The following is a 15,556-nucleotide window of genomic DNA, read 5'->3' on the forward strand; positions in this document are numbered from 1 at the left end:
GTTGGAAAAACTCTTTTCATGTTAATTTGAGCTCTGTCCAAAGCGGTAAAGGTTGCGACAAATTTACCAAGCGTTTTAATCATGTCTTCTCCGAAGAGGAGGCCATTGGGCTTAGATGAAGGTTCTTTCTCGGCAAGATCACCGAGTTTTGGATTTATTCTATTTAGGACAGTCTTCCTTCTCTCAATGTTAAGCGAGGAATTTGCGTTACCAAGGAGTACTATTGCTCTTTGGCTCCATCCCCTTATCAGATTGGTATCAAGGGGAGACTTAGAAATGTGTGATTCCTCAGCTAAGTCGAGGATCCTAGTAAGGGGACCTAAAAGGTCAAGAAGGCGATCCTGACAGGCTTTAAGAGCCCTTTTGAGGCCCTTCCTGGGATCCTTGCCTAATTTGAATAAGAATTTTATAAGGTCGGGGTCTAGGTTAGGTGTTTGGCATACTTTATCTTCTATGTATGGTCTAGGACATTCAGACCTCATAGTGTTGCGTGATTGTATCTCGAGAGAGTTCCTCAGCCATTTAGTCACAAACTTCGCAACATGGTCATGTGGATACCACCTTGAGCTGTTAGGGTGGGAGATATTGGTCGGGGAGAACATTTCTCCACCTAGAGGGTCAAGGATCGCATCCTTTGAAGAGGGGGAGAAGTCTGCCTCTGATAAAGTGTTAAGATCCTCGTCTATGTCTTGCTCATCAAAGGTCAAGGACGAATTCATCGTCGGGGTCGTTGAAGAACTCGTCTTCATCAGAGCTAGGATCAAAACGTGCACTGTCGCTACATGTGCCGTCGAGGGCACCCGCCAAATTTGTGCCGCTCGGGACACCCAACCTGAGTGCGCCGCGAGGGGCAACCTTGTCTTTTGAGGCGCTAGGGCCTCCCATACCTTGTGAGGTGCTTGGACCTCTCAAGTTATATTAGGTAGCGCGACCTCAATCAGTGCTTAGGCAGTGTTTTTTTTTTTTTATTGGCCTTAGAGTATTCAACTTTGGGGTCAGAAGGAGTGTCATCAAGTAGAAGGAATCTTTTATTGGACATGACCTCTCTCAAGGTATCTAACATACAAGTTCTCATTTCCCTTTTAAGGAAGGTTTTAAATGCATCGCTATTATGGTTAGGCGAGCTAGCAACTACGTCGTCTGCTTCCATGTCAGACATAGCAGGTAAGTATGAGGATTAGATTAAGGGATTTAAAATAAAAAGGGGGGGTGGGATTTTTATTTATTTTTTATTTTATTTAGTTCTGATGTTTATAAAGAAAAAGATAAGTGTTTATTTATTGTTTAAATAATTAAACTATGTCCTTGAATAAGTATATTGTTAAATAAACCCTTTTTTTTTTTTTTTTTAAACGGTATCAGAATTATGTAGAGAAGGTATAGGTCTGAAAATGTCTTAATATTATAAATATTGGAATTATATTGGAGTGAAGAGGGTTTAAAGGTTGTAAAAGCGAGGAGAACAGCTGATCGGCGAAGGAGCGCAGTCGGAATAAGCCTCGGAAGGCAACCAACGCGCTCGAGACAGCTGAAGCATCGAAAGGGAGGAATGGACCTTAGGAGGCATGGCGCGTCGCGTCGCTCTTGCCGAGGTTCATTCCTCTTCTCTGATTTGCCGATGAGGGGAATACATGGAGCCGAAGGAGATTAAGACATTAAGCTTGCCATAAGCGTACGGGTCATGAAAATACCATAAAAATTAGCAGCGCAACTAGCAATTTGCAACAGCGCAATTCACAATTCGCCTTGAAAACGGCAGAAGGAGGACCGGGGAGAAAACGTACAACTAGATCTCCTAGTAGTAAGGAGAGGGGGTCGAGGGCTTGGGAAAGAGCGACAACCATAGATTGGAAGTCATTGGGGAGGATTGAGGGTTGAGGGAATGGGAAAATTCACCTGTACAGTATATAAAGATTAAAGCTTTATATATACAGCATATAGATATACATATTTATGAGTAGTAAATCAGTAAAAGCATATTGACAATCATAATAATTACAATAGGATAAAATATTAGATATCAAAAGCAAGGTAGAGAGAGAGAACTTATCTGTTGTGAGCCGCATTTAAAAGAGGCAGCTCTACTCCTGCTCATGGCTTATATTGATGGAGTGATGTCATTTGATTCTTTGTTGATCCTTTGTGATGTAAGCGGCTGTTGTGAGTTGGCATTAAAGGATTAATGCATAATGTAGCCTCCTTGTCTTGTGATGAAATCTGAGCTTTCATGGCCTGTTTCATTTAAGGCCTAATTGTCTGATTTGCAACTCAGACAATGTTTTGGATAGGCTGCACAAAGTACTTTGTTAAATGAATGTATTCTGGCACTGCTGTTCTAACATTTATGCTGAGGATTCCTAGTTTGATGACAGAATAATTAAAATGTGAATCTGTGTATGATACCAGCACTGGAGAGGTAAATATACTTAGCTTTCTTCTTCATAGCAACATAGGCAACCGCCCCTCCCCAGCACCCCAACCCCTCACCCCTCACACCTCACCCCTCACCCTTTCCCCACCCTGCACCAAGTAATGCATTTCCCCTATTGGTCCGCATCAAAATTGAGGCCCAGTTTTGAACCTTTTCTCTCTTGCAGGTTTTCGGAATTGGCAGCCCATTTGGTGCATCTGGCCAGAGGAAGCTTCAATGAACAACAGTGGATTTTGGACAATGATTCCCCTGCTTCGTACGATGACATCTCCGTATTTGTCATTCCACTTTTGAGACACAGAGGCCATGACACCTAAGGACAACAGAACCAAGCTGGTGCTGCAGCCTACCTTGGAATTGATGCTGTCTAGAGTACAGAATCAAGTGGAGACATTTTCGAGGACTCTTAATAGTACCCCATGGCCAGGCACGTGTCTCTTCCATCATTTATGTGACTAGTACCATGAGACAGTCAGGCACGTGGTTCTTTATAACCTGAGGCCTTGGAACGGTTTGCCCCTCCTTAAATGAAGGATTATGCTGCCTTCATCAATTGGAGGACATTTGTGCCAAGGAATCCCCTTCATTGCGCCTCTGCTGGCTGGAGTTGCTTGTCGTGGGTACCTTTTACCAAAAACACACCTAGGGAATTGCCTCCTGGGAGGGCATGTGGGAATTAGGGGTGAGGTTGTAGAAGACGCTGGTCTGTGCAAGAAGCTTATAGGGAGTAGAGCCTATTTTTGAAAGTTTCTAATTGTGATAGAAGTAAATTTCATAAGAGTACTGAAACGTGTGTTTTAGCCTCTATTTGACAGATGTCTTAGAGCAAAATATTTATAGAGGCATTGCAGACAGGTCTGTAGCGAAGTAGAGAGGAAAGCTGGTTGAGTGCAAAATAATGCAGGTTAAATTTTGCCCTGACTATTCATCCCATTCTTCTGCTGGTACCTTGGTTCACCCACGTAACTGAAGAAGACAAGATTTAAAGTGGACGAGCACGAGTGAGTCACTGTTCCATTATTCAGTAATTGTTTTTATGCACCCCTCTTGTGAAAGTCACCACATGCAAGATTACTACCAGCAGTCCGACTTGGTTGCCAACAGTAATGTAACAAGCATATGCAAAGCAATAGGTCTCGCATTACTGAAAGTTTGAGCTGTTGGCATTGCTAATAATAATGCAACGCTAATAGCTCAAACTTTCAGTAATGTGAGAGCTTTTGCATTGCAAATAAACAAGGCACCCGCGCTTTAGATTAAACATCTTAAGCTAAAGCGTGGGTGCCACAGTTGCCTCAAAAGTAAGGAGATAGACAAAACATTTTTGTTTCTATTCCTTTACCTTCGAACCAAATGGGGCACCCGCGCTTTAACTTAACATATTTAAAGCTAAAGCATGGCTGCCACCATTGTAACAAAAGTAAACAAATATAAAAAAAATTGTCGGACGCACACTTTTTTTTCTATTAATTGAATTTTGTTACAATGGTGGCACCCACGCTTTAGCATTAAACATCTTTAGCTGAACCGCAGTTGCCACAATTGCTTCAAAAGTAAATGAATTGAAAAGAAAGGCGTGAGGACGCATTTTTTTTCTATTTCTTTAATTTGGAAGCAATGTCAGCACCCACGTTTTAGCTAAAGCGGGGCATGTGCCATTGTAAGAAAAGTAATGTAAAAAAAGAAAAGTGTAATGCGAACTACAAGGAGTACATGACTTGGACCAGAAGGCAGAGGGGGCACAGGGAACCACCCAGGGTAAGTACACAGGAACCCCACGGGGGCTGTGTGCAGAGTGAATACGCAGCTGCATGCCCAATGGAAGTCAATGGAGAAGTCGCAATTGCAAGAAGAATGACCCTTCCCGGAGGACCCCGAAGAAAACCTTTGTAATACAGAAGGTTGGAGAGCCACCCCACCCTTGGATGCCCCAGGAACCTGGTTACTTGCACCAGGGAAGCCGGTTGCATAGGGGTGAAGTGACTTTGGAACCTGCCGTAGACAGCAATGGGATACTTTGAAGAAGATGCCTCTGGAGAACACTGTGATGGAGTCCGGTGGAATCCAAGGGTGGATTCTGGAAGTGAAGAACCTGCAAGCAGAGGAGACAGAGTCTATGCCACCCAGAGGTGACACAAGCCCACCGATGTTGAGAGGTTGTGAAGAGTCGACGGTGACCTTGTCCCTGCAGCTATGAAGACCAAGTGACGCCGAGGAAGACCAGGTGACGCCGAGGAAGACCAGGAGCCTGGCACAAGTTGTCCCACATCGGATATCGGTGTCTAGGTGGTCGGTGTCTGGATGGGAGCAACAACAAGCCTTGGTAACTGCAACTGGTGTAGAAGATGAAAAGGAGCAAACATTGGGACCAGCAAGGGCCAAGGGACTCACTAACAGCAGGAGAGTCAAAGCAGGCCCTGAGCAAGCAGGGGAGCCCACAAACCAAAGGAAGACCCTCAAGAGGACCCACAGGCCAAGGCACAGTAGTCACAAGAAGACATCAAGCAGCTCACCAAAAATGGAGGCCCATGGTGCAGAGGATGCAGTGAGGACGATGATTTTCAAGGGAAGAGCTGCTAGAGGATGGAGCTTCTTGTGGCCCGTAGAGCTCTGGAGTGCAGAGCCAACAGTCCTTGGGAATGGTAAGTTGATGCGGTGCACAGGGGTTCTGTCCCAGTGGTTCTGACGAGGGATACTGGTCTCAAAATTGCAGAGAGGACAGGTCAGGCCTTGAGGGAGTTGCAGAACCACCACCAGTGTTGCTGGGCCTCGGGAAGTCCATTGGACGGCAGGAGCAGCAAACCGGTCAGCTTCGATGTGGTACCTGCAGATGCAGGGGTGTGACTCTTAGGGAGAATTCTTCGAGTGTTCTTGATGCCCAAAGGTCTGTTGAAGAACTTGGATGAAGCACACACACAGACGATGAAGAAGACGAAGAACAGCAAGACCAGGAGCAGCAGGATTCTTCCTTGGTGCAGTCTCGGTTCCAATCAGAGTCCAAGTGTCCAGACGATTGAAGAGCAACGTAGTTTCAGAGTTGAATCTTGTCCCACGGAGAATCTGAGGAGCCACCCACAGGAGCTCCCTTAAATAGCATAAGGAAAGGGCTGGAATGACTCAGTGGTCCCTCCCAGAGGAGGGGCCGGACAGAGGGAAGGATACTCCCATGTCCTTTTTCAAGTTTCGCGCCAGAGTGGGAACCAAGGGTTCCTTAACTTGTTCAAACTGGAGTATGCAAGGAGGGCGCCAAATGTCCACTTTAAATCAGTCTGGTGGCACTGGCAAGATCCCCCCCAGCCCAATACACAAAGTCCTGTCTGGGAGGTGGTCACTCCTCCCTGTGACAGGAAACCTATTCTTCTACCTTCCCCTGCTCGAGCTTGGGTCAGCAGCAGGAGGGCAAAATCATGTCTGTGGTCGGCAGCAGCACTAGCTTGCTTGCAGACCCTGAAATGCTATTGCCAGGAATACCAGAGGGTCCCATAAGGAGCACCTCAGTACATGGGATGATATTTCCAACACCGGAAACGGTGTTGGGGTATAATTCCAACATGTTTGACATCAAACATGACGGGGTTTGGTGCAGCCACTATATAGTTAGACATCTTGTAATGACTGAAGTCCACTATATGTCTACAAATAGCTGACCACACTTACAAAGCCTGGAGAATTTACTCCGGGGATTGTAGGGGTGTCCTGTCCTGCTCATGTGGGGGCACCCTCACACTTGTAACCAAGCACTCTGCTCTCAGGACTGAAGAGCCTGCCATAGGAGTGAATTATAGGTTTTAAGTGTAGTGACCTCAGATATAAGGACTTACAAGGGTACACCAGTAGCCAATAGTGGAGGTACCAAAGTACTTACCATGTCAATGTTGGGAAGGAAGCACAGTTGCTGGGGTCCTGATTAGCAGGATCCCAGCAGACTAGGTCAAAAACACACTGACACTAGACAAAAAGTGGGGGTAGCCATACTAGAAGAATCCTACTTTCCTACAGTCACTTATACAATTCCATACCTCTCCCTGAGACAGTAGTTGCTGCTTACCCATAAACTATGTAATGAAAAAGCTAAAGGCAAACAGTTTCTGTAATTCTTTAAATGATCTGAAAAATAATATAAAAAAATAAAAAACGTTAGTTCATGAATGCTAGAATAAAACAGCCATGTAGCAATACCGCAGCGAGGCTCCCACTTACTTATAAGTAGGGTCGGCTTCGCAGGACCCCTTGTACTTTGCAATGCTTTGCAAATTTTATGAGGTCCCAAGGAAGATGTACATTATGCCATTGTTCAACAGACTTAATTTCTCTCAGGTACGACCGGCCTTCTTGTACCTACAAATGCTTTCAGAAGTAATTGTTTCAAATGTGGTCTGTTTCTTGAAAGCTGCTATGAGACTGAGGAAAACTTGTGATTAATTATTCAGTCTGTCTGGTAATGGCTGATTATTTATAAATCTGGCTTGATTTTATATATAATCTTTTTATATACCTTTTTAAGATTTTTTTATGCAATCTACGTTTGACGTTTTTAACTATGTATGTATTTTCTGTTATTGTGTATGTATATTTTATTATTGAGCCTTGTTGCATTATTGCTTGCTTTTTTGGTATCTTGCTTTTATGGTTTTTATTCAAAGAACCGAGTAAAGTTTACATTGAATTGAATTGAAGTATGCTCACAATGAATCTGACCTGCACCGATCTTCCTAAATGAAATAACCCTTATCAGCTCTGGCACCAAGATACTATAAACGTGTGCACCGGTCGACATGGAACCAATCATGTGATACGTCGAAGGACCATAATCGCCATCTTAAAACGGCAAAAATTCTATGTCTCTCAGATACAGAATATTCGCATTTACTAGAGTTAAGATAGCAATACCTATTTGCGTACCATCAAACAGGAACAATATCCAGATGGTGTGACTCATAGTCTAAACCTGAATACCTACTAATCCTATATTAGACATGGAACAGATCACATTACACGTGCAGGGACACTGTTTGCCATCTTGAAACAGCAACAGTTACCGAAAATCCTAGTCCCTAGACTGTTGCTGCAGAAACTAAGTAAATATCCAAATAAAACAACCAGAGAGGGTGAGCCAAAAGTTCAACACATCCCCTATAAGTCCTGGGTCATGATACAAAAACTTTATTTAGAATACATACATACAGGGAAATGGCTGCCATCTTATAGAAGGGCCAGCTCATCAAAGCACCTAGGAAGTTAGCAGAGACTTCATAAAGACATCACACATGAAAGTGCTAACCAAATCCAATATAAGATGGAATTCAGAGGATGGCTAAAGAGTGGCATTCATCCTGTTGGTTGAGGCCTTTCTTAACAGTGTTACCATACCAGATCCATCTACTCTCCTTTAGTGTGAGCAGCAGATCAACATTATGTTTTTTCCTGGAGGTACCAATCATTTCAAGTACAAGCCATTTCATTTCATTAGCAGCATGACCAAACATTCTATAATGGTCAACTAAAGCAACATTTTGAAAATTACATTGAATTCTAGACTGATATTGTAAAATGTGACAAGGAACCTCCAGAGTAGTATTGCCAATATATTTAAAGTTTAAAGTGACATTGAATACAATAAATTAAATTCTTTGAGGCACAATTAGAAAAATGTCTGAGTAGCCATATCTTTCCATTCAAATTACATGTTTTGACAATACTCATAGTTGCACATGCTTTACAATTGCCATATGGATGGTGTCCAATAAGTGCTCCTAGTCCCTACAATTGGCTCAGTATAATTTTTGGGCTCTATATACGCCTTTACCAATCTATCTCTTAGATTTCTTGCCCTCCTAAAGGAAAAAATGGGTTTATCTAAAGTAAAATATTCTGAATGCAAAAGATCCCAATTTTTTTAAATGATCTTTTATCATAGATTCTGTACCAAACGTAGTTACTCGTGCCAGACGGGAATCATTTGCCCTTTTCTTTTACTGTAAAAAGTGAGTACCTGTTATAATACCGGTGTTGTTTAAGGAATCTTATTCCAAGATGGTAGGGAAATCCCCTATCAATCAACTTTGATTATAATGTTTTGGCTTCTTCTAAGTAATCTTCCTATTTAGTGCAGTTACACCTAAGAATTGCCCAAAAGGTAAGTTGTCTTTGAGATTTCACGGATGATGGCTGTTATACTTTAACAGTGTATTATTTTCGGTCGGCTTGGTATAAAGACGTATATAAAATGCCCGAGTCGTTTCTAATAGTGAGATCCAAAAAGATTATCAAACTATTATTGAATTATAAAGTACACTGTAAATTACTGTTCTAATTGTTCAGCCATTTATGAAAGTCCTTTAACTCCATTACAGAACCTCTCCAAACAAGGAGAACATTGCCATTGTACCAAGCGTTGCTGTTTTTCACCAGGTCAATTGGCCTGAAGTTCTGAGACCTAAAATGAGAGTAGTAAGGATGAAAAGTGTTAAAAACAATGAAACGTGGTTGTGATGTTGTTTAAGCCCATATGGGTCTCACTCGACCGCCTAGTGAGAGGAAAAAGTGATGACGAGACTAATCCCTCGTGAAGTGCCTCAGCTTGCCATCTGAAGTATTTGTGGAGGAGCGGCCAGAAAACGGCTGCATGCAGTGGATAACATCATATGTTATCTGATAGACAGAATCAATATAGTCCATCTTTTTTTGGTCTGAGCCCATATGAGGCATAGACGTGCTCAGTATTAAAAAACACGGTGTTTAGCAACACGTAGAGAAAACACTGGTTTCAATGGCTTTAAATTCATTGGGAAGCCATAGGTATTCTCAATTGATATAATCAATATCACTGCCAAAGCGTGGTGATAGACAAACACAGACAATACAACACATATGGTGGGTAACATATAGAGTTATTACCATATATGTGTGGACAACCCACATGCAGAAACGAAGGGTAGCCACCTCACCCGTAGTTTGAGTCATATGCCAGTATACACATATAGTGTGATATTGCAGCACAAAAGCATATACATTTGTTCTCAATAAAGCCATGGGCTTCTAAAGTAAATGCATTATGAGCCCAGTCCATATTGGTCTGTTAGGGAACCCACTCATCCCTGTACTCTGAGGTCGGAGATGACGGGCTGTGTCAGCAGAGCTCTTCGTTGCTCGTACCCTGTGGAAAGGAAAGAGACGAAGACGCTGAGCATCTGTGTGTGAGCGCACATTGTTCTAATCCCACTGGCAGAGTATAAGTCGTAACCGTACGGCAAGTCCCTGTGGCTGGTGGGCGGTCATACTCACTTCGGGTGGCGTGGCAACTAGCTTTTGTCCTACCCTTGCTCCTGTCCCCGTGTGTGTGCCTCTGTATCCTGCGTATACGTAATGGCACGTTTTAGCATCACAACGCTAGAACGTTAAACGCGGGGGCCATCTTTGTGGTCAACTTTATTGGACCACAAGGTGTTACAGCAGTCAATGCACATCTTTAATCAGCTGACCTATACTAGTTGTAGTTAATGGGACCTTAACTGTACCTTAGTGGGTTAGGTAAATGACAATGGTTGAAGTAGTCGCTGTGTATGGCAACATTGTGAGAAGGCCATATCTTTGCTGGTATGAGATGGGAGGGTGTCAAGCCAGGCCAGAAGCTTGTATTTTGCAGGAAACCTGGAGCTGAGCCCTATTTTTATACCAGGGTTTGTGACATTTCACAAACCAGCAATTCCATCTAAACAAGGCCGTCCATCAGGAGGGCTGCTCATCTTGATTAGCATCACATTAAGTTGCGACACTAAGGAGCTTCTTCCCAACAACCTAGATATTCTTGGGCTAAGGCTAAAAGGCAAAATGGGCAAGAGTATAGACATATTTAATGTTTGTGCAAGGAGCTCCAGAGGAGGCACATCATCAACGCTACAAGCTCTAGATGAAATACTGGATGAAAAGCAAGCTACCCAGCCCTTAATTGTGGGCAGCGACTTCAATGTCACTTTTGAGCCTCTTGATTGGGAAGATCTCCAAGAGGCTAATGAGGAGGACAAAATGTGGTCGGTCCCATCTCTGGAGCTTTCTCCAATAAAGAAGTGGTCACAAGCAGCCCTACGGATGAATTCTATAACCCTAGAATATAGGCCGCAAATGGAAGAACTCGCTCTGACAAAGGAGAGGGGATGACCCACATTGGACCAAATGGGACTAGCCGGATAGACTATATACTCGTGGACCTCATTCTATCGCCGCTAGTATTAGATATGTCTATAATCCAGACCTGTGAAAGTGACCACAATCTACTTAGCACAACACTTGAACATCCATGGGGTGAGAAGGTGAGGACAGACTCAGCCAAATTTGCCACCAAAGAGGTGATACCCTCAAACAACAAATACTGACTTAAATGGCCCATGGTTATGGCGGACGAACTCAAGCTTAATATCTTAAACAGTGATATTGAGATTCACTTGGCGGTGTTGCTACCCCCGTCAAATGAGTTGACTACACCGGCAAGCTGCAGCGCCCTACATTCGAAGTTTTTTGAACATCTGGTTAGAAACTTCATTGTCCATTCACACAAGGACAGGCCAAACCAGGGAAGACCAGCTAAGACGAACTCCTGGTTTACAAAGGAGTGCAGGTCCCTAAGAACGTGGCTGTCATTAGCTATAAGACAAAGGGACATCCCATTGATACGAGACCTAAGGAGGTAATATATACTGGCCCAAACAAAGGCAAAGAGAGAGTGGGATGAGAAGAGTTAGGAAGAACTTGGGGAGGCTATCTCCCAACCAGATGCAAGGGCGTCTTGGGCACTCGTGGGCAAGATCAATTTTGAAAGGTAACCCCCTCTGGCCAACAGCATCCCAGCTAACACGTGGCAAGAGCACTTTGGTGCCCTGTACTCCATTTCCTTCAGTCACGACAAGGAACCAATATCCCTCAATTTACTCCAATCATCACATTGCCTCTCGTTCACGAGAGAGGAAATCCTGGCTTCTTTGGAGGCAAATGTACCTGCTAATGCCCCGGGCCAGGATGGCATTCCAGGAGACCTCTTCCGCTCTGACAGGGACAATTGGGCAACATTCATAATGACACTTTCCAATGACATTGCTGTGGGGGGAAGAATCCTGGAAGGGGGCTGAAGTGATTCCTGTAGGAAGCTGGCTCTGATCAGATCAGATAGTCCTTTATTCGGTTTTCAAGTTTTTAGAAAAACCATAAAAGTACATTTTAAAATTTACATAAATACAGTTTAAAAAGTACATATTCCGGGAGGTAGATAATGGAAGTAAAAAATATGCAAAAATGCAAAAATACAGTTCTTACAATTTTAAATCAGTTTACAATATAAAGATCTATACAAAAAGATAAAATAGACATCAGAATATAATTTTGCAGGCTAGTCTAGGTTGTGCCTATGCCTAACAACGAACTTCAAAAATTTGACTATAATTTTTGTATTATATTCCTCATCCAAAAATTGTAGAGAAAGAAAAGCGGGACGACACCTTCTAATCCCCATATTTTTTAAAATTGGAATTAACCATCGCTTTCTGTGCTCGTTATAAAATTTACAAAACAGAACCGTTTGGATTGAAGATTGTCGGGAAATATCATCACAGGGACAGGTTGATCAATTCTTTGCCCAGTCATTTATTTTTGGAAAAGTGACTAGACGATGAAAAATATCCAACCTGAACCATGTTAGTAAAAATCTTTCATAGCTGCTCAAATTAAAAGCTAAGTAAGGTTGTAAAGTCAAGGTTGTTTGGACTGTTAGGATGTGTTGAACCGATGTTTGCTGGCCTCGTTCATCAGCCTCAGCTGTTCTAGATGTGCCATACATAGATTTTTAAACAGCTTCCTTGAAAGTTCTGAAATTAATATGGGTGAGTGATAGTATTTTTCCATACCAAGATCATAAAGAAATTTTTGGATATATGCCATCCACCCAATCTTATGGACATTTCCAAGAATCAGACAGTCCTGTATAAGTTCTTGACACAAAATTGTTTTGGTGGAAGACCAAATACGGTGCCATAATAGGAGTGGTTGGATTTTGATAATGTCCATCAGATATGGCACTCCTAATTCCATTTGGCATGAATAGGTCGAAGTACTTGGAGGTGCATAACCCCAAACTCCTGCCCCATAAGTTGCAACGGTAACGCATTTTGCCTGATAGATCTGGATGTGTTCTGTGGGGGGCCTTTTACCTAATCTGCGTAAAAAATTAACCAGCGCAACTGTTGCCCTCATAAAGAGCAGCTTTCTGGTCTCGATTGCTTTCCTCCATGACTATTTATTATCTATTGGACTTCCAAGGTACTGGTACACATTTGTGCTTTCTAATTTCGTATTAGCAATAGATATGGACCTAGTTTTCTTTATTTTGGAACCTACAGACATTACAAAAGTCTTTTTGATATTAATTTTCATGTCCAAGTTGGCCATAAAGTCATGATATTTAGATAACGTTTGTTGTAATTCTACGGGGGTACGAGCTAGAATAACGGGGTAATCAGCGTAGAGCAAGGCGGGGATTGGACGCTTGTTGATAAATGGGAGGTCCTGACACCCTTTTACCATGGCCCGCTCCAAGCCATTGGTATAGAGTATAAAAAGAAAGGGCGCCAGGACACAACCCAGTCTCACCCCCCTTTCCACCCTGAATGACGCAGTTAATTCTCCCCCAACCCCGTACCTTACTCTTGCTGTGGAATCGGAATATAATTCATGCAAAAAGTTTACAAGTTCTACTTCTACCCCCAAATCCAGTAGTATAGACCAAAGTTTAAAATGGCTTACGCAGTCACAGGCTGCTGATAGATTCACGTAAGCCATGTACAAGGCCCCACTCTTAGCAAATACGTATTTGCCCATCAAGAGTGTCAAATTAAGGGCTTGATCTATAGTACGTAGGCCTTCTTGGAACCCACATTGGAGATCTGATAATATCCTATTTTCATCCGCCCAACATTGGAGTCGCTCAAGGACAACACGACCTGCTACTTTCCCACTGACAATTGCCCAAAAGGCAGTATTATCCTTTGTGATGCGGCTTTTGTATAGTTGGTCCCAAAGTTCTTGTTTTAATTCAGTTTTCCTAAATGTTATAGCCTGATTATAATCCCTTCTCAAGTTTGCGATTTCCTGCTTGTCCCTTACTGTGTTGCGAAAGGCTAGTTTTAATTTGGAGTATGCTTTCGTACATTTATTATTAAACCATCCTTTAGATCTGGATGATCTCTTTTAATTTAATAAAAAGGGCTTCTTTTAGAGCTTTTGTTACAATTGCAAAATTGCTCAAAACATCTTTATGTGAAGTGGCTATATCTAAACATTTTTCAATGGCCAATATTGATTTTTTTACTACGATTGTTGTTATTTCTAATGGGTCCACTTTGTCCCACTTAAGTGCATACCCATTTAGCTTACTCAACCTCAAGGTATTTTGCCCAAGTGTCCTCAAAGAATTATGCCTGTCTGGTTTATTTAGAAATGATAAAGTAATGCTATTAGGGTAGTGGTCAATGGTGGCATTATCATGGGTTTGAATTTCAAGACTCGTGAACCGGCATTTACAGAGATGAATATAAAATCTATAATACTGGAGCCTCCTCTACCATTAAAGGTACGTGTAAACGGGACCGGAGGACCCATCAATTCATTTGCCGGAGCCAATTCCAAGCCAAAAAGAATTTCATTCAGACAATCCCCTATTTTTGTATGTGGGAAATGAGTCAAAGGGATGTCATTCTCATCCAATAGGCCACATATGTTATTTTTACTCTGTCTGCAAATACTTTGGTTGAAATCACCTCCCCACATAATTACCATATCCTTATGTGCCCTGTTTTTCAACTCCTGCAGGGAGCGAAAATCTCTTTTAATGCTACCAATAGCTCTTCTTGTTGAAGGTTATTGTAAAAATTTACTAATACAAGAATATCGGCTTTACTCAAATATAGAGTTATTATCTGGAAGTTAAGTTCCATTCTAACTGGGACTATTCGATTGACAATCAGACGATTTGAGCCAAAGATTGTCATACCTCCCTTGACTCTCCCTGAAGATGAGCGAAGTCCTGGAATAAAATAAGTTTTGAATCCATCTATATGTATCTCAAGTGTAGCCCATGTTTCCTGTAAACAAAGGCCAGTAAAATGTTGTGCAAAACTCAACCAAATTTCATTTATCACTTTTGATCGCAAGCCTGCAACATTCCAATAAAGGATACTCAGGGACGGTCTATCCAAGGGACCAATGGGTGCAGGGCTATAACTAGTGATCCCAACTAATGATTTAGAGCAATTTGTAATATCGAGTACTTCATCGTTATTATTAGCACCCATACCCTGATCTACTCGTGAATTATAGTTCTGCTGTGTGCACAGGGTCAAGTCAGAAATAGGTAAAGTCGGGATTAAATATCTGCCGGGAGAAGGTGAGTCTGCTTTTCTATTCTGATCCGCCGGGGTTGATGATTCAAGATCCTCAGTACAATTGGGAGTTTGCATGACAAGTCAATCAACCCCCTCCAATCCTGATAGGAGAGTGAATCTATTGCAGGTTAGTACTTCATAGAGATATTCCAAACCCGACGCATTATTTCCAAACCCATGTCCAATCTGAGGCCTAATCAGCGGAGGGTAAAAAAGCCAAGTGGGAGTATGTTTATCTCATCCATTCCCAATAAATGATTACCACTCTGCCATAGGATTCTTTTAACCAAGGAGGGGGATCTAAAGGTGAGAACAATACAGTCGCCCAAGAAAGATTTCCCGCGACCACCCACCCGTTGGACCCTTCTTGCCATCTTAAAATCACTAAACAAATATTCGGTCAGCCCTGTTTTCCTACCCAGCCAGTGGAGCGCTTTATTTCTTAGTGATTCCCAGCCTTCTAGTTCTGTTAGCCCCTTTTTTAGAACATTTGCCAGGATGATGATGTATGGGGTAGCGGCTGGTGGCAGATCAAGATGTTGGTCGTTATCTGGGTATGCCCGGTTTAGTCCTATGTGGTTTGAATCTAGGTGTTGGTGAGAGTGTTCGTGAGAGTGATGCAAAGAAGTAGTTATACCCAGGGTTTCTGAAGTCCTCACTAAACCCCCAGACCCCTCGCTAGGCATTCTGTTTTTGGTTA

The 15,556-nt window shown here is 42.5% G+C and overlaps 1 protein-coding gene across 4 annotated transcripts in view; it reads left to right on the plus strand.

The window, feature by feature from the left end:
- Positions 1-7,102, plus strand: part of PPM1M (protein phosphatase, Mg2+/Mn2+ dependent 1M) — a 242,076-nt gene extending 234,974 nt beyond the window's left edge. For all 4 annotated transcript variants that reach the window (XM_078661457.1, XM_078661456.1, XM_078661458.1 and 1 more), the window contains exon 11: positions 2,598-7,102. In XM_078661457.1, the coding sequence (XP_078517583.1) occupies positions 2,598-2,748 (151 nt within the window). In that variant the 3' untranslated portion in view covers positions 2,749-7,102. The remainder of the gene's footprint in view (positions 1-2,597) is intronic.
- Positions 7,103-15,556: the final 8,454 nt, after the last annotated feature.

Source organism: Lissotriton helveticus, chromosome 9 (genome assembly GCF_964261635.1).
Source record: "Lissotriton helveticus chromosome 9, aLisHel1.1, whole genome shotgun sequence".
NCBI classification, from domain to species: domain Eukaryota; kingdom Metazoa; phylum Chordata; class Amphibia; order Caudata; family Salamandridae; genus Lissotriton; species Lissotriton helveticus.